The 19,536-nt window shown below is 30.9% G+C and overlaps 2 protein-coding genes across 2 annotated transcripts; one reads left to right on the top strand and one right to left on the bottom strand.

Moving 5' to 3' along the window:
- Positions 1-2,906: 2,906 nt before the first annotated feature.
- Positions 2,907-8,410, top strand: LOC103494625 (protein NEOXANTHIN-DEFICIENT 1). The gene is made up of 10 exons (XM_008455910.3): positions 2,907-3,071; positions 3,171-3,254; positions 3,437-3,500; positions 3,619-3,665; positions 3,990-4,044; positions 6,683-6,721; positions 7,013-7,175; positions 7,783-7,837; positions 7,926-7,982; positions 8,059-8,410. The coding sequence occupies exons 1-10, from the start codon at positions 3,004-3,006 to the stop codon at positions 8,300-8,302; spliced, it is 876 nt and encodes a 291-aa protein (XP_008454132.2). The 5' UTR covers positions 2,907-3,003; the 3' UTR covers positions 8,303-8,410.
- Positions 8,349-11,955, bottom strand: LOC103494626 (serine carboxypeptidase-like 45). Its single transcript, XM_017045962.2, has 10 exons — positions 11,278-11,955; positions 11,067-11,168; positions 10,860-10,955; positions 10,158-10,250; positions 9,986-10,059; positions 9,587-9,868; positions 9,375-9,499; positions 9,171-9,263; positions 8,957-9,074; positions 8,349-8,842 (listed from the first exon to the last, which is right to left on the bottom strand). Exons 1-10 carry the CDS (start codon positions 11,513-11,515, stop codon positions 8,693-8,695), a joined length of 1,371 nt encoding a protein of 456 aa, XP_016901451.2. The 5' UTR covers positions 11,516-11,955; the 3' UTR covers positions 8,349-8,692.
- Positions 11,956-19,536: the final 7,581 nt, after the last annotated feature.

The raw sequence follows: 19,536 nt of genomic DNA, 5'->3' as shown, positions 1-19,536 counted from the left end.
TATGAATATATTTTGAAAATTTATGGTAAAAACGTTATCATTAACTTTTTTTTTCTTTTTAAAAAAATCAACAATGTGATAAATCCTACACTAATGGAAAATGTTAACGAAATTATTAAAAATATTTCTAAATATAACAAAGAAAGATCACGGTAGACAATCTATCAATATCTATCACCACAATAATATTTTGATTCATTTTAATTGTTATTGAAGTTAATGGATGATACACATAAACCAAGATTGTTAGTTACTTGAAAACATAAAATACTAAAATTAAAGAAACATCAAACAAGAAGAAGAAGAAGGGAGAGATTATAACCTTATTGTTTTGGAGGAAACATCGTAGACAATAACCACTTGCTTTGTAAATCAGGCTCCAACAAAGAAAATAACTTGGCATCAAGTTGGTTTCGAACGAAATGTTCACAAGCATTTAATATTGTGATTTTACGAACGTTGGGTATTTGTTGGGCAGCCTTAATCGCAATTACACTGTAATCTGTGGTCTCATTATTAATGTTATTTGTCTGCTCCATGTCTTTCTTCTGATATTCTTCTTCGTCTTCTGCGATATATATATGAAGAACATGAAGAAATGGATGAAAGGAAATGAGGTTGGGGATGGGGAAAGCCAAAGAGACGTATGGAAAAAATGAATAATTCATTAAACCAATAATAATCCATTTTCCCGATGCTATATATTAATTCATTTTCTTTTGATCAGTTTTAATCTGTTTCCATTTCCCAATCTTTTCATCTCATTGTGTATTTTTCTTTTTTCTTCCCCTTGGAAATCATAGAGATAAAGTAGATAGGATTTGGTTTGAATGCTATTTTGATCTTTTGTAATAAGTTTTTTGTATGATCTATTCGTGAATTTAAAAATAAATTTCTTGTTTAAATAACAAAAAATTGAAATATATAGTTGCCAAAAACACTTATTTTAAAAAATACTAATTTTCAAAAAAAAGAAAAAAAAAAGTTTTCTAGGCTTTCAAGTGTAGTCAATTTTGGAAGGGTTAGGGTTTATATGATTGGATTTCTAAATACTAATTGTTTTTAGAAACGTTGTTTTAATTGTTGATCAATGAAAACAACTTGGTCCATTCATTGGATAGTAAGTTAATTAAATATGTTATGTTTCAATGCATGGGATGGTCTTATGCTATCAATTTAGATTATGTGCTATTGAAATTTGGAGTTTTGTAGTTGGTCGCTTGCAAGAGATTTGTGTAGTTCTTTACGAGAATGGTACGTAATTGTTGGTATTTTGCAGTAGTTGGTTTGAAGTTGTTTTATAATTATATGCATGTGATTTTATATATTTTATTGTTTGTGTATAAAGTACAGGTTAGGTAACCGAGATACTTTTGATTGTAAATACAAACTTCAATTAAAAGTTTGTTTAAGGTTGATTACAAGTTGCATATATGGGAGGGTTGTAACAATCCGTACTTTTTTTTAAAGAAAAAACGGTATTGTTGATGGGTAAAAAAACATTAACAAAAGTGTATAATTACATTCAAAAAGTGTTAATAACAAAATAATGGTTGATCGATGGCCAGAAATCATCAATGAAAAGAGAGTTCTTGGAATTTTTAAAAATTAGTTAACGGACAAAAAACGTCAATAATACCTTACATGGGCTTTTTCATATACTCATGGACAAAAAACAACGAAGTCCCATTTCTTGATGGTCGTAACCATAAAAAAAGGGTTTTTATTGACGTTTTTTTTACCATCAAGGAAAGAAATTTTCTTTATCGTTAGGCTTTTTTAATATCTGCATATTTTACTCTTTTTTTGTCCATCAAAATAGACATCTTTTGATATATAAAATTTAACAGTGCGGAGTCCATTTTAGTTCTCAGTATATACATGTGAGTTCTTATAGACAACCAATTTTCTTTCTTAATTGAATGGATGAGAATGAGAGGAAATTTAGAAAAAAAAATGTAGACAGAATAAACTTAATAAAATGATGGCTTTTAAACTTCTCATGCAAAGACATTTTTATACTAACTTACACATTTCTCAAGAGCACTCCTAAAACTCAAAAACTACTTCAAATGTTCCATAAAATTTGGAAAGAAAAAACCTAAAATTTAGTTTTGGTTGTGTTAAAATTAACGATATGAAAAAGTAGGTCCAATAAATTACGTTCGATGTTGTTTTCTTGCGTCATGTACCCGTAAATCTTCGCTAATAAAAAATGCAACCTAATTAATAAGTAAAGGGTGGTCGATCGAATTACATTCGAAAATTATGTTATCGTTACAATTAGTTTTACTATATTGCATGTGAAGTATGAATATGTCATATTATTATTATCGTTACCGTTTGACTCTGAACAATAAATGTAAAAAAATTATAATTTTGAGTCAATAGGATTAAAAAAACAATCAAATTACATTTGCAAAGATTAATCCACAAATGAAATTTCATTATAATTACACTAATTTTCATTATACATTGATAAACATGACCTTCCTTATAAAATTTATCATGGATTGGAGTGATAAAAAGAAAACATAAATAACTAACTAAGAGATTATATGTTTAATCCATAGTAGCCAGTTAACTGGAAATTAATTTATTACGAATTTTTTTGACATCCAAATATTATAGAATCAGACATGTTGTCCCGTGACACTCGTAAATTGTTACTGTGGTTTAATAAAACTTTGGAGTTGTTTACAAAGAATAGATTTGTAAGTTTAGTAAGAATTATGGAATCTAATATAATTTAATTTTATGGGAAAAAGCCAAAAAGTTTGGTTAAGAAAAGGTAGGCTGTGCTGACTAAGACTGGCATGTTGCTTAAAATGGTGCCACGTGTTAGAAACTTTTCTATTTATTTTTTTGGGTTTAAAATCTTTGTCACTAATAACCACCTCCATATATTATGGACCATATCTTATCCTTCAAATTGGATAATAATAATCCCATTTCTCTCTTCTTCCCTTTCAAACCAAACACACACACACACACTAAACTTCCATGGAAATTGGAGACCAAAAATGTTCATCATCAGGCTATGGCAAACCTCCATGGAAATTCAGAGGAAGGTCATTATTATTGAATTCAAACCCTCCATTTTACTTTTTTCTTCATTCTCTTTTCTTTTTTCTTTTTTTCCTTTTATTTGACACTCCCCCATTTCTCAGGGCCTTGTATCAACTACATCTTGTTAAGGCTGGAACTGCTCGAGCTTGTATTCCTAAGGAGTTAAGACTTGTTGAAGCATTTGGGTATTGTTTAATCATTATGAATTTGTTTAATTTCTCTCTGATTATTGAAGATACGATTAATGGGTGTTTTGTTTTTGGTATGAAATCATGAAATGTGACTCGATTGATATATGATTTAATGGTGTGCTTTTGTTTAATGTATGCTTAAAATGTGTTGTTGCTGTCTATTTCTCCCTCTACAGTTATACTCTTGGTGGGTTTTTTCTTGCTAACTATGATGATAGTCCAGCAGGAACTTTTGATGAGGTCTGGTTTTTTTTTTTTTTTTTTGCCTTCTTTTTTCTTTCTTTATGGAAATTAAATCGATGGAAATTTGGTTCTTTAGCTAATATAGAACCCCATGTTTTGGATTTTGTTTTGGCAGCTTGTAGTAATTTCTGGAATTGTTTGGAACCGCCCGACCTCTTGCGCGTAAGCTTTTTCTATCACCCTTTTGTTCCATTGATGATTATGAGAGTGGTTGAATGTTTAGTGGCATACTTTTGAAATTTTGTTTGGTTGATTAGTTTGATCAATGTTCTGATTGAACCGGTTATTAAGTGGAGCTGGGTTTTTTTGGACCGGCTTGGGTTTGGCCTGGAGTGGAGTGGTGGTATAGTTTGAATGATGGGTAAAAATAAGATGAAAGGGGTTTGCAAGAACATTGAATTTGGGAAGACCTATGTCTTATTATTATTATTTTTTTTTTCTTCTAGTTCTTGTTGATTCTTACTTGGCTTTCTTTTATGAAAGCAGATGGGCAGCTAAGGTTCTAGTGAACAGTGTTGAAGCTTGTGATCATGGAAGAAAGGTATGGCATTTGAAGGATTGTTGATATTGATTTCTGAGGCTTGAATATGTATGGAATTTGAAACAAATATTTGTGAACTTGTTTGTTATCGTCCCATGTCTGTTTCTATGGTAATTTGAACATTCTGAATATTGTTTGTTCTCCATCTGTCCTGTAGTCTCTTCTAACCATTCTTTACCCCTAATATATATGAGTGGAGGGATAAGCCAAATTGTCAATATACTACTTTACCCAAGACACTCATATGCCATTCTTGGTTTATCCAATGAGCAAAAGATGAAATTTTTTTTAATTTTCATAGTACATATTTGTGGTATGCTAGAGCCTAGTAGAGATGGAAGTTATCATGCATCACTTTAGGGTTCAATGTACACATGACCCATTTGGTAAGGCCCAAGTGAAATCAAGATCACTCTCAAAGTACATAAGTTTTAGGAAAATCATTTTAAATAGCAAAATTTTAAAAAATATTTAAAAATATCACAATTTAAGATATAGATAGAGTCTATCGTTGTTCATCATAGATCAACTGATGTTTTGCTATGTTTTGTAATTTTTTTTTGTTCATTTTACTATTTTTTAAAATAGCTCTATGTTTTATAACATTGTGTTATCGGGTGAAATTACAAAATCTACTCTATTGTATACGGTAATACTCAACTCTCGCTCTCGATCCTCTCTACTTGTTGTTCGTTATTTTCTTCTTTCTTTTCCTTATTATGTGACTTACTAACGTCATTCTCTTTTTTTTTTCTTTTTTTTTTTGTTTAAATTCTAACTACTAATTACTGCGGACATTTTAAAGGAATGAAAACTCAAAGAAAAAAAAAATCAATGAGTTACGAGAGTAAGGAGCGAGAATCGAAAGTATCAATAGGCATACACAATAGGATGATTTTGTAATTTCATTTAGGCAAAAGGTCACAAAATTTATATATTAAAGTTTGGTCACATCTTATTTTGGCCTTGTCTGAAGGGCATCAATTCCATATTCTCATTACTTTGCCCAAAACATCCACTTTTTCATTGGCTCTTCATCTTATAACACTTCAGTTGCCATTGAAATTTAGTCCTTAAAAAGGTGTTTTTAAGCGAGCTAAGTTTTTAAGCAAGCTAAGTTAGTTATTATAGTCAAGTAGTTATAATAGGATGTGACATGTGTTTGGATGCAAACTATTTTAGTTTGAATTATAATATAGTTTGTGTTTGGAGTGAAGATTATTTTAGTCTGAGTAGGTAATAGTAAACATTGTAACACAATAGGGAGAGAAATGATGGGTAAGAAATAGTACAGAGTAGCAAAGAGGGGTTTTAAATAGTATAACTATAGATAATTGTAGTTTATAATAAAATGGTTGTAAACACCACTATTTTAATTAGAGCCTCAAAAATGAAAGGAGCTTTAATAGCTCACTCCCACCAATTTCAAGTTGGGGTCCTAAACACCCCTTTAGTCATTCCAAATATATGTCTTTTAAGGTCTTAATTCCAACTTTTCAAGGTGATAACATAATGGATTACCAGACCCTAGAAGTGGATAGCATTTACCTTCCATATCAACATACATTTAGTTTTCACCTTTTGACTTCCAGATGTTAGCCAAAATTTTATGGCAATGATAGTCCATACTTCTCTTCAAAGTTATACTTGTAGCTTGAAAGATTTCTGTAAAAAGAAATTCTTGAACACTGTCCCTGTTAGATATTGTAGACTTTGGGTTTCCATAAAACTGGATGATTTGGGATATTTTGGGGGTGAGGAATGATAAGGTGTTTAGAGGAAGGGAAAGGGACCCTTAAGAGATTTGGTCCTTTACGAAATTTCATATCTCTTTGGTCTTCAGTTTCGAACCTTTTTTTTTTGTATTTATTATTTTTCTTTAGTTTATTTCCCTTAGTTGGACCCTCTTCTTAAAGTAGGGGTGCTTTGTTGGGCTGGTTGTTTAGTGAAAGTTGTTGTTTCGTAAAAAAAAATAATAAAACAATTGGCAATGTACTAGGCAGTTATTGAAGCTATATATAGGTGTTATAAATGGAGTTGTGAAGCTTGGTTGAGTTATCTAGCACCATCAGCAGTGTCCTCTCTTTCATTTAGGTTTTCCTTCAATGACTTCACTTTCTATATCGATATTGTCCCAACCTTTTATCCCAATGCTTAAGTTTCTATAATCTGGTAGCCAGTTTTAGATTTTAAAATGCTTCTTTTGCCTGGGTGTAGAGTAAGGCCAAGTCTTGTTTGACAATTCATAGAACCTGTATAAAATGATATATTTTAAGAATTGAAAAATACCTAGGTTAAATCACCAACAAGAATATTTATTGGAACAAGTAATTATTTTATTTTTCCTATAAAACAAATTAAATTGTGCAAAGATTCTCACTACGAGGCTCCTTTTGTTAAGCTCAACTAAAAAATGTAGTTATCATTTATTCTTAGATGTCAAGAAATCTGAATATCTTCATTTTCTAGCATTTGAATGTACCGCCACTCAATCTCTCTGGGAGTTTGTGGCTCCTGACAGTATAATATTCATTTTGATCTTTTGTGATGGATGACATGCAATTCCCGGCATCCTACTGTTTTTCTATGTTTTTGGTTCATTTTTCTATTAACTTTATTGCATTATTCTCTCTTGCAGGAAGTAGGGCTTCCAAGTCATGTTGCAAGGTTTACAAAGGTAGGCTAAAATTTTAAATATTATGGTTTTTCAATATGTAATTCCTGGATACATGCTTGATCAATGTTATAATGCTGTGACCCTTTTATTAATAAGTGTTGCAACATTCACTCATAATAATTATTCTTCTCAATAATATTGGCAATAATCATCTGACCTCCAAACGACATACACATTCTCCTGATCAGCTGGGATTCACTCAACTATTATCTTTATACACTTTTTAGCATTTTGAGCAACATCAGCAAGAACTAATGTATTAAACGGAAACGACATCGTCCCCTGAAACAGAGGATTGAAGCTGTTCCAAAGCGTCAGAGTGAGAGAGGACTTCTCAGCTTCTTACGTGAGAATAGTAATTTCCACAACCAAAAGAATCAGGAGCATGTCCAAGTGACTGAAGTGAAGGGTCCTACGTCAATAGATGTCTGCAATATCAACCTTTCTTTTTCTGGTGAGCTGCTTAATTGTGAAGCCAATATTGCTTAATACTTCGAAAGAGAAAAAATTAGCCCTTCTCATCTCAACTACTCTACACCAATGACATACCGTTGATGTGTTGTGTCATATTTCTTCTGCATTGTCTTCAGATCCTTATCATCTGATAGAGTTCTATTGATCTTCTTAGGAAAGTGGCATCACTAACACTGAATATTCTGAAAACTCAGTGCTATAGGATTATTGTCAAAAAATGTCAAGTTCTCTGCTTGTATGTCTTGCGGATTATATCTTCCATATTGCATCAATTCTATCTATGATAATCTTTGTGGTTGATGTGGGACGTTGAACATGTTCCATGGAAAACCATAAAATAGGATGCCCTACATCAAAAAGGTTAGTTATCTTTTTAGTGGTTGATATAACGTGTTCTGATCTATATCCCCTAATTTGAAAGATTAGTGGACAGTTCTTTTTTGCCTGTTAAGCCTACCATTGTGGTTTATGAACTTTCTTTTCCTAGTCCCTACTTTCAAGGAGTAGTGAGCAAACTTTTATTGGTTGGATTTTCCTGTTCAAATTGAAAGTTCCTTGTGTTTCTGATAACAAGCTGATGTTGGCAGTTCCTTTCAGCAAATGGATGGGACCAGCTATCAAAATGTCTCTCCCAAGTTATAGGTAACTGAATCTTCCAATGTACTAATGGTTATGTTTGCCAAATTTGCACTTCTTTGGCTTATGACACTTTCATTATTCTAAATATCAGCGGGCATACGGAATATTCTCCTGAACTACTCAAATATTCCTGTCAAATTCAATGCCGGTTTGTGTTACGTTTAAGATAGTCAAGTTTAATATTTCTTTGAACTGGAGCATTTGAATATATAATTTGCATTTAGGGTGCGAGCTGTAAAGCCAGCAACGGTCTCAGTCGAACTTCCTGCATTAAACAGAGCAGAAGATGGAGACCACCATTCTCACATTACAAGAAGTGGAGAAGATGGGGAACATGAACAAAGCCTTTGTACATCTGTGCTATTGTCAAAACCTATACTAGCTTTTGAGTTTAGTTGCATGGAAATGCAAGTCCAAGCTCCCACTGTTGTTTCTCAATATTTTAATCACTCACTCAGAACACCATGAACACATTCTATTACATTCTAGTTACAGTTAAATATTATGAAAATTCTTGGCAGAAAATGTTGTACAATCTGAAATACATCACTAATAAAACTCTCTTCTTCCCTCAAAGTTCCAACTGATTCTCATTTTTGTCCGAATGAGCTTTCACAATAAGATGACTCAAGAAAATAGAATTTACAGAATTCATGAAAGATGACAAAAAGAGCTCTGTTCGTCCCTCTTTTCTAGTACAATTTTCTCCTTTTTACCGATGACCTTTACAAAAATCTTCCATTCCAGTGTTGATTAATGACACTGAAGGATAACATGGGAAATAAATTCACTCTCAGATTATTACTTAGGCGATCAAACTTCATTCTCTTCGATCACGAGCTCGACCTGAATTATCTATCAGAAAGCTTCTGGTAGAGGCTGACTTTGTAAAAATGACTTGAACAACACCAATGATCTTTCAGGTTGTGAAAATGGTGCCTCATGTGATGCCCCTCTGATTGTGGCAAAGGAAAGAATATTGCCGTAAACTTGAGTCCACCCACCAACCTGAAGAGCAAGAACCATCCAAATTCACTCATATCTCAAATAATTCTTAACTTTAATGTCAACAACAAGAGAGTTTTTCTTGAACTGTTTATGGGGTTAGGCAACAAGATTTACCTGCTGCCCCTCAAACCAGACTCGATAAGGTACGGTTGTTTGTAGTCCCAACTCTTTGGCCAGTTTGTGAACAAGCGTTCTACTTCCTGTGAGTGGAATGACGGAATCTTGATCTCCACTGAAAATTCAAGATGTTTGATGCAGTCAGCTTTAACACCTTTACGATTGACAAGTATCATGAAATGACCGCAAGAGGCGTTTCACTTTCACATACCTATAGACCAACACTTGTATCCCTGCATTGATCAGTTTTCCCACGATGTTGATAGTCGGCACCTCCAGGTCCAACAGCTCATAATCCAGTATGCTATCAATTTCAAATGAAAAATGTCAATCTGAATGAACATCAAGCTTTTTATGAAAATACATCAAGCTTTTTCATTCTTGGTGAATATTGTTAGTATGAAGAAGTCTGTACCTGCTGCAAACAGCCCATCGCCGCACTCCCACTAGACGTGCATGAAGTGCCTTGTGAACATCTTGCCTATTGAGATAGTTGACTGTTTCGTCCTCCACGCAGACATCAACCGACTCAGTTACTTGCTACACACGATGAAAAAGATTGGAATCAAAGTTTAGTTAGATTCCGATAAAGTGAAAAAGAAGTAAGTTAACTGGTTCACTACTCACTTGAGGGTTGAGGATTTTGGATTGAGAGAACACAGACGATATGCATACATCAAGGGTAACGTCATACTTGTCAACAAATCTACTGGTTTCTTTACTCACTTGGCTCATCACCCTTGAGCAAATGGGTGAAACAGACCCCCTGTAGTACTCACCCACGTAACGAGAGTAGTTGCACATTGACGTAAACATTTTAAATGTTGAATCCGATATTAAACCGTGTGACCAAAGGAACTCAGCCCTTGAGTTGAAGTCAGTAGCAAATTCTAGAACAGGATTGCCAATCTGCAAATGGATATAAGCAGTTCGTTAAGTTATTGAATCTAGAGGTACCTCTAACACGATGTAGTGGTACTGGGTAGTTTAGATTTTAAAAAGGGGTTTGAATTATCTTTTACTTACAGCAATGCCTCTGAGGTTGAATGAGGTTTTGTTAGATTGGACCATAAGCTCTGCCAGTTGGGGAACATAATGACCTACAGAAATCAAGAAAGTGATTATTATTCTGCTTTTCTTCCCCTTTTTGCTTTTCTATTCAAGGAAGATGTGATTTTGAGGAGAAACGTTATCATACCAGCATAGCTTTCTCCTGTAATGAACAAGCTTCTGTTTCTGTAATGTGGGAATCTGACAAACCATTTCTCCAAAAACTCCAGATTGTCCCTTGCTGCAGATATATCAAACATAAACATCACCAAACATCCACTTAGAAACAAAGACATTAAAGAAAGGTATTTTTTTTTCTTTCTTTATTTTTTTACTTATTTAAAGGAAGAATACAAAACCCACCACCCAATTAAACTTTCCATTATAATTGAACTCCAAAACCTTACCAAATCTTTGTCCTTAATAGCTCCTTTTCAAAGCACTACTAAACTTATACGTTATAATAATGATTCAAAATGAAAGTTACTACAGTGATTTTTGTAATTTTCTTTTTCCTACTAGAACAGTGTCACTGAAAATGGCAAAAGTGCAGTTTCCACCAAAAAGAAAAATAAAAATGATAAAACAATTAAAAGAAGAGACGGAAAAGAAAGGGGGAAAAGGTAGAAAAGGCAAAGAAGCATTTTCAATTTCCACTTACTAACAAACAAAAGAAGAGAGGGACCAAGCAATTAGGAAGTGAAAAAGTTGACCTTCAAGTGGTCTTTTTCTTATGAAGGTAGGAAGTTATTTTCAACAACGTCGGAAACTACCATCATCTCACTTTACAGAAAAAAATTACAGAACAAAAAAAAAAGATCCAAACAACTTCATATTCACATATTCCCACCTGTGATTTTGTCTCCCACGGCCTCATATGAAGAAGTATCAGTTGAATACGAAAACCCCACTCCCACAGGCGTCTCCAAATACAACATATTCGCTTCTAAACATCAAAACAAACAGAGGAACAACAACCCATTAACACTCACAAAGTCTTCAAAAAAACAAACCAAACCCATTTCATCAAACACTTAGCAGGCATTACAATCCAAACCTGTATTCCAACTATGCTCATTCCTAACCAAAACCTCCCCTCTAGGCCTAAACGGTCCATTTTCAGAGAATGCCCCAACTCCCAAAGAAGAACACCCAGGACCTGCAAAGTGCAAAGAAAAAAAACCCCAGTTAACCAAAAAAAAAAAAAAGAAAACCCAAATGGGGATTACCCCATTATCCAACAAGTCTGAAGAAAAGCAGAAAATCACCTCCATTAAGCCAAAGAACAAGGGGTTTAGAAGGAGGGTCGACTTGGGCTTCAGCAAAATAATAAAACAAAGCCTTCTGATTACGATCACCAACATTAATATAGCCAGAATAATGACGAAATCCGACAAGGGGTTGACCAGGTAAGGAAGAAATCTTGTCAAGAAGATAAGGGGAAGAGTAAGCTTTAGGAAGAAAGTGGAAGAAAAGCAAGAAGAAAGCAAAGAGGAACAGAGACATGGCGAAGAAAATGGGGGTAGTAGTAGTAGAAGAAGAAGAAGAAGAAGAAGAAGAAGAAGAAATGGGAGAAAGGAAAAGAAAATGTGGGTAGAAGAAGAAGAAAGAAATGGGAATGGTTTTATAAAAAGAAGGGGAAGAGTTGTTGTTTTGTAATGATGATGAATTTCAAAGATTGGGACCCCATTATATTTATTTTTTGCAATTCCAACAGTGGGAGAACATGGCCACTGTTCAACTCAAGCTCTCTCTCTCTCTCTCTCTCTCTCTTTCTGTGTGGTTAATGGATATTCAAAAAATGTTTGGATTTGCTTGTAAGTTTTGTAAAACCAATGAACGAAGAACAAGCAAAGGAAAGGAGTACTGTTTTGTTCTTTTGTCTTGGTGGTTGATTTTTTCACAACACTCTAATTTATAAAAACAAAGTGTGGCAGGAACAGGAACAAGAATAGGATAGTGATGATGATGATGATGCTCTTTGTAAGTTTTTGTTTTCTTTTAAATGCATCTTTCTGTGTAAATATTCTCCAGGTTAGATTAGGCTCTCTTTTTTTTTCTCTACCTTTTAATACTTCTTTTTACTGATTAAAAAAAAACAGTTAATTACACACTTAGTTCCATTGGTTTTAGAAACTAAAATTTTGTTATATTTGTAAAATTTTTTTATATTTAAAAACAACTATTTTACAAATTTATTTTGGTTTTAGGAATTTTGTCAAAAAAAATTTAGTTCTTAATACTTTGAAAATATGCAAACCACTCAAGAAAATAAGAAAAAATAGGTTTAATTTTTAAAAGTCGAGGAAACAAACGAAATTTGGTTACGAGCCTTAATAAATAGTTTTTATGATTTATTAATTCAATGATAAATCATACCAACTAAATTTTAATTTTCTTCGAATTATAAGAATCTCAAATTTACGATTTAAACTTAAATTTACCATATGATTCTTTCATGGCGTACACTTGTACTAAAAAAGACTTTTATAATACATAAATTAGACAATTACAATCTTGTCGTGTTTGGTAATAGCTTATACATGTTATAGAACTACGCACAAATAATTTTAGCTTAATTAGATCAAACATATATATACTAATCATCAAAAAAACCAATAATAAGAAATCTTCAACTTTAACTACTTTCATATTTAAGTTTTTCGAGATCAAGTTGTCTCTCAAGAATGGAGGAATAAATTGATAGATAATCATTTTATTCTACTCGAAAATTTGGACAGTTTATCTTTAAATTCAAATCGTTAACCTCATTAAAATAGTCGGTGAGCAACTCGATTTCAACTAATGGAGTACTCGGGGGAACTCGTGTATCGAACATGTCTACTTCGGAATCTAATACATTTCTTAAATGTTGAGTAACAAAATTTATGATTGAAGTAGAAAAGAAAAGAAAAGGGAAGAAAAGGGAATGGTGGAATGTGAGAGAGAAGTGCAATAATGAGACTTTAGAAATGTAGAGAAAAGTAAGTATTAAAATGAAGGAAAAAGTGTGTATGATACATCATGACATGAGAGGAATTTTGTCAGCTTGATGAGGCTTGTGGTAAAAGATCTTCCTTTTCTTTTTTGTTTTCCCATGTCAAATTTTCTCCATCATTCATTTTTTCACTCTCTCATTCCCCAAAACTATAAGTTAATTCCTAAATATTATTATCCATCCAACCCTAGTTGTTCCAAAAAGTAGGTCCCGTTTGTTTACCGTCGATCAATTAGGTTAATTAGTTTGATTGTAAAGTTAAAGGTGATCGATTTGGTTGTCTCTGCCCTCATATGTTAAATATTTTTACTATTGCAGATTCGGTCTTAACTGTAACGACGGTAACAATAAAAAGATAATGATATTATAGTAGATAGCCTTAATCGTAATTAAATTAGGTTTACATAATGTTTAAGCAAGCATGATCAAAAGCAATTCAATTACATTTACAATTGAGCTCTTTGCGTTACTAACAATTAAATCAATTTTGATTACATCGTGTTTAAGCCAACACATATCCGTATATTGCAATTAATTTTACGGGACAATGAACAAGATTTATGGATATAGATGAGTAAAATCTTTTTATAGAAAATTTTGTTAAGATTTCAAAAAAATATTCAGACCATCACATTTGTTTTGTAAAATTTTTTAATAGGAATCTCTTAAGATGATGTATTGTTTTTGATTTAGTCTGTTTAATTAATTTTATATAATATTTTACCATATTTTATAATTTATTTATTTTTTTGTCTTGAATTGAATTTGTATTAATTTTAATTTTTTTTTAATAAAAAGTTTGATTTACAAATTTGTATTAGTTTTAATATATATGAATGTGACATTATATGTTGATATTGTACATTATCAAGAAAAATTAATGAAATCAATTTGTCACATGTTAAAGTGGATTATTAAATGTTAAAATTTAAAGATCGAAAAAAATATCTCTCTTCTCATATTATTTTTTAAACAAATTAAGAGAAAAAGGAAGAAGCGTTACCAGCGCTAGTGGTGTCACTTCTCGATCAACTCTTTTTTAAGTTTAAGGCATGGTTTAATGATTAACACATTTACTACTTCAAAGGTTTAAACTCGGTTCTTATATTTATTTTATATTAGGTTGAAATATAATTAAATCTTATGATCTCCCAAATTAGAAAAAAAAAAAGATTATTGTTAAAATGAAAAAGGGGGAAGAAAGAAAAGTCATCCCCTTCCCCTATTTGCTTCTTTACTTTTTCACTGCCCTACAAAAGAGCCCCACCATCACCATGTCCCATCTTCCCTTTTTATCCACTTGAATATTTCATCCTCTCTCTCTCTCTCTCTCTCTCTCTCTCTCTCTCTCTCTCTCACTCTCACCATTGAAATGATACCAAAACACAATTGTTCAAAATTATGTTAATTTGTCACTAGTAATAATGTGTTGTTTGAATTAGTAAATTACAAGGCGTGATTCAAAATTGCCTTTAGTAATTTCATTTTAATTCTTTTTATTATAAAAAAAGTGTATCAATTAACTAGTTTTGTTACTATTTGTTTATTTTTAATTAGGTACTTAACAATTAATTAGTTATAAAACATATTCAAAATTTCTCAATCATATGCTTCTCACATAATCACCATATATATATATATATATATATATATATATATATATATATATATATATATATATATATATATATGTAAGATAAAAAGAAAATTAGTGAATATTAAATAAATACTTAGAGAGTAGGCTTTAAAAGAGTTTAAACATATAAAATATGAATATGAAATGTAATATTATTATAAAGCATGAATTAGGGCATAAATGTTTGTTCATGAGATTATTGGACGACAAATGTTTTTATTTAGATGAATTGTATTTATTATGTTTATGATTAAAAAGTTTACATCTAAAGTTAGTAAAATTGAATGAATATTAAAATAGAGATACCAAAATTATATTTTATTAAAATAAAATAATAATAAAAATGTTAGGTTTTTTTTTTATTATTATTATTATTATTATTTATTCAAATGTATGTATTGTCACTATCATGTTATGGATTATGACATAACATGAAACGATATTTCTCTATTACAATCAATTGGAGAAAAATTACAAAAACTTGTTGGAAAAAAATGGAATGTTTTGTTCTTATACTTTTTTATGCATTTTTTGTTTGTTTTTTTCATGATTTTTCTAGGATCGATATTACCATTTTAACCTTATGAAGTTTATGAAATTGTTGGGTTTGGATTTTCTAAGTAACTTAGTTTGATTAATTGCTCCATTTTTAATGTTTTACCTTTTGAAAACCTTTCCAAACTTAAGCCAAAATCATAGATCGGAAAAGCGAGGAATTTTACTTACCTACGTCACTCGAGATTGTCTTGTCGAGGATTGTTTAAGATTTTATTCTAAAATCCACGTGGTATCGATAAAAAGAACACGCATGTTAGACGACCTTTTTGAAATACTAATCAATCAATTGAGTTGGAGAATATATAGGAGGGATTCAAACAACCTTAAGCTCCGGAACATTTACATCCCTAATACTTGCTGTCACGTGAAACTATTAGACGTTCGTTCGAGAATAGATTTAGCTTACATAAGTAGTCCAAGTTGAACACTCCAAAGGAGAACCCAACCTTTCTTCTCTTTAGTTAAATTAGTCACTCATCATGTATTAAATCTAACTTCATTAAACCCCAACACTGCAGTAAGTACAAAAGTCATCTCTTTAAGGGTTTAGATCAGATCAGAGAACATCAAAACAAAACTAAGGAGAAGGTATAAGTTCGGAGGTCAAACCAAGAAAGCCACCAAAGACCAGATTGTTGCAGTACTGACTACTGATATGTAATATTAATGGGAAAATGAGTTTAGGGTACAGCTTGCAGCCAAGACCCACTGTTTATTTCTGAAGAAAATTCAAGACCACATCAATATTTGATAGTACAGAAAAGAAAAAAAAAAAAGTCCCATCAGCTACTTTATTGCTGAAATTAATTATAGAAGGAAAACAATGTGAAATCCTTTTTGTTAATGGCATACTTTGAAACATTTCAAAATTAAGTTTATATAGTGTACAAAGAATATAATTCCTGGAAGAAGAAAGTATATAGATGAAGCCAGCTCAATAGTTAATGAGTCATGCACCCCCATATATATTATGTTTAATAAATTTAGTACAGGATATTATTCTATATTCAGCAACAAGTGTTAATAGATCAATTGATGCAAAAAATAAACATGAATTTAATGAAAAAAAAGAAAAGAAAAGAGAAAAGTAAGTAAAGAAAGGAAAAGGTGAAAGTTGTTGAGAGAAAATATGAATTGGAAATGATTTTAAAAATAGGGGAGTTTGACTCTGGAAAAATACTAAATTCATAATATTATTAATAATAATAACTCTGGGAATTGGTCTTTTAAAATTGGAAACTGCAATGCACCAAAATTAATGCACAAAAATATTTATATTCACTTTAAAGTGTAAAGAAAAGTTTTATTGGAATATTATTATTAGTATTATTATTATTTATTATGATTATTATCAATTACCAAATAGAAAGATATGTGTGATTTCTCTCTTTTTGCCTTTTCCATTTTTCTCCATCGTATGATTGTAGAATACAAAATGTGGAAAGGCTTTGGAGAGCTTTGCTTTCTTTACAAGTCTCTTAGAAGTTAAAAAAGAAAAAGAAAAGTTTGCACACTTAATTATTACATAAAAACACATATATATTTATATATATACATTATATATGTTATTGTGTTTTGGGTCATGTCCCCTAGGGTTGGTCCACTTCAATGAGTGAAATAGTAACATTATCGAGAAAAAAAAAAGAGATTAAATGTACGGGTTGAAATGAGATATTACTCAATTTGTTAAACTAGAGTGAAAAATTCTAAAGAAAATACAAAAACCTCTTGTTCTTCGTCTCCGATCTTTTGACAAGCAATTGTTTGTTTTCTAGGGTTTTGAAATTAAGAAGGAAAATTAAGAAAATGACATTTCTTAGAAATTTGAAATAATAGGTGTGTTTGGTTTCTAAAATTTCAAATTTTACTTTCTTATTAGTCCTCAAGTTTTTAAGAATATATGTGTTCGGTCTAAAAAATTTCAAAATATCTTTTTAGCTTTAAATTTTTTTTTAATAGATTTAAAGGGTCCATGCATTAAATTTTTTAGGGTTATTTAAAAAGACAATGAGCACTTTTTAGACTAATAATTAAGTATATTAAAAGAACACGAACGTAACAAAATTTATTAGTGTTAAAGTTCATCACCAATAAATTATTATTTATCGATATAATTTATCATATTGATAGTCTATTAACTAATCAACTTCCAAAACTTCGTCTCTAAACTTTGTTATACATACGAATTCTTTTACAATTTTGAAAATTCAAAAACCAAGTGTAATTATTCTTACAGAAACTTGAAATCTAAGAATGGTACGTTTCGAAGTCAACAACCGTTTTACAAAATTCAAAGAGAAAGAAAAAAAAAGTAGAACTAAAATGTTGTTATATTGTGGGCATGGTTGAAGATGGGGTCAAGTTGGGGAATGATTGGCACTTGAGAATGTTAGAGAAAAAACCTCTATATAAATTCATGAAGAATATAATGTGATCCATGCATGCTTCAAATATTAATGGCCCCATTGCATATACATATATATATATATATATATATATCCTCTTCTCATTTCAATTATAATTATATTCAAACATTATACTATATTATATCTATCTAACCCCACTTCCCACTCCAAAATAATATGCCAAATTTTTCTTCTCTCTTTTGGTGTGGCCTACCAACTAATTCCCACTCAAACACCAATGCCTCCTCCTACTACCATCAATGTAATGTGTAATGTGTAATGCTTAAAAAGTGACCTTTTCTTCGAATTGAGATGTGTTTTAGGGCATCCTTGTGAGGTCTTTTTAAGTACACTATAATCTTTGTGGACCATGTCTACCTGATTTGATGTGTACATTTATGTCTTTTAGTATGATTCGTAATGAATTATTAGCAAGTGTAAAGTTAGGAAAACTATAAATATATTACTGGTAGGAGAGGGTTTTTATGTATAAGCTAGTCACGAGTTGAGACCATCATCATTTGGGTGGGTGAATAATAATAATTAACTAGCTAGGTGTGGTAATGAAAACTCATTGATATATTTAAGAAAATCATAGAGTGAGAGTACACAATAAGTGATGTAATTTGGTTCAACCCAAAAACATGCTTGCTATTACATTTCTTAACATTATTTTATGGCTATTATATCCAATGTGACTTTTAATTTTTGCACCAACATTTATACTCAATAGTGGCATTAGACGACTAAGAGTTGTCGGAACTTAACTACATGCGTGCTAGCAACATTCTTGAAATTACTTGAAGATAAACGAATCGTTTAGCCTATATATACGTTATATTTGTTTTTTTATGGAAACTGACCCTAAATAGAGTAGAGAGATTTTCTCTTTCAAGTAAGGCCGGAAACTACATTCTTTAAAATATATACGTAAAATTTTTCTCATTTTTCTTTAATCCATCGTTTTATCAAAATAATAAATGAGTTGGTAAAATAGTTTATCTGATGTCAATAGATTCATTAATTCTTTTTAAAAATTTATTGAATCTCAATAGGTGTATCGTAATGTTTGTAAGATACGTCGGTAAGATATCTTGACTTAACAATGTATCGACTCTCTTAAGTCATTTTTTTAACCTATATATTTTTACTTTCTTAAGGTTGCAACCTATCAACTTTTGCACCAAAAAAATTGAACATAAACTAATCAAATGATTAGTAAAAAATAAAAAGCATAAAGAATTAATAATAGTAAAGTTATTAATTTCCTAAAGTTTGTAAACATGAAAGTTGTATTTGGTCGTTGGTCTTTGTGAGTTCAAATTTTAAAGAATATACATTGTGAAGTTTTCGAGAGTTAATGAAATCAGAAAAATTGTGAAGTTGTGGAAGACGAAGTAAAGAATTAGTAAAACATAAAATTGATGTATTTTAATCGTGAGATTTTCGAATTGGTAATTGATTTTATTTTCTGTTTTGAAATACAAAATGTATTTTATTAAGCTTCCTTTTTTTTTCAAGTTTTTTTTCATAATTTAAAAATAAGTTTCTTATTTAAAAAACAAACAAGTGAAACACTTATTTGTAGAGAAATTCCTAAAAAAATATTAAAATTTTGAAGATCCAATTTTTATAATTAAAATTTTAAGAATGTTCAATTACAACGCAATCACCATACTCAAGTTTTACGATTTATTTCTTTTTCCTATTACAAGAATCGTAGGATAGTAAATCAAATCATTACTAATCCGTATAATAATAATAACAATAATAATTAATATCTTATTTACTAAATTATAGTCAGGTTTACACGTAATTAACCAACTAACCCTAAAATCTAACTCAAACTAAAAAAATTAAAACCTAAATATAGTTTGAATTATGTTTATTTAGTTTCTCTAAACCTTGGAAAGCTTAGGAAGAAAAATGA

The sequence above is a fragment of the Cucumis melo genome, chromosome 7 (assembly GCF_025177605.1).
Source record: "Cucumis melo cultivar AY chromosome 7, USDA_Cmelo_AY_1.0, whole genome shotgun sequence".
NCBI classification, from domain to species: domain Eukaryota; kingdom Viridiplantae; phylum Streptophyta; class Magnoliopsida; order Cucurbitales; family Cucurbitaceae; genus Cucumis; species Cucumis melo.
Note: the sequence above shows the minus strand (reverse complement) of the source record. Positions and strands in the feature narration are given on the sequence as shown.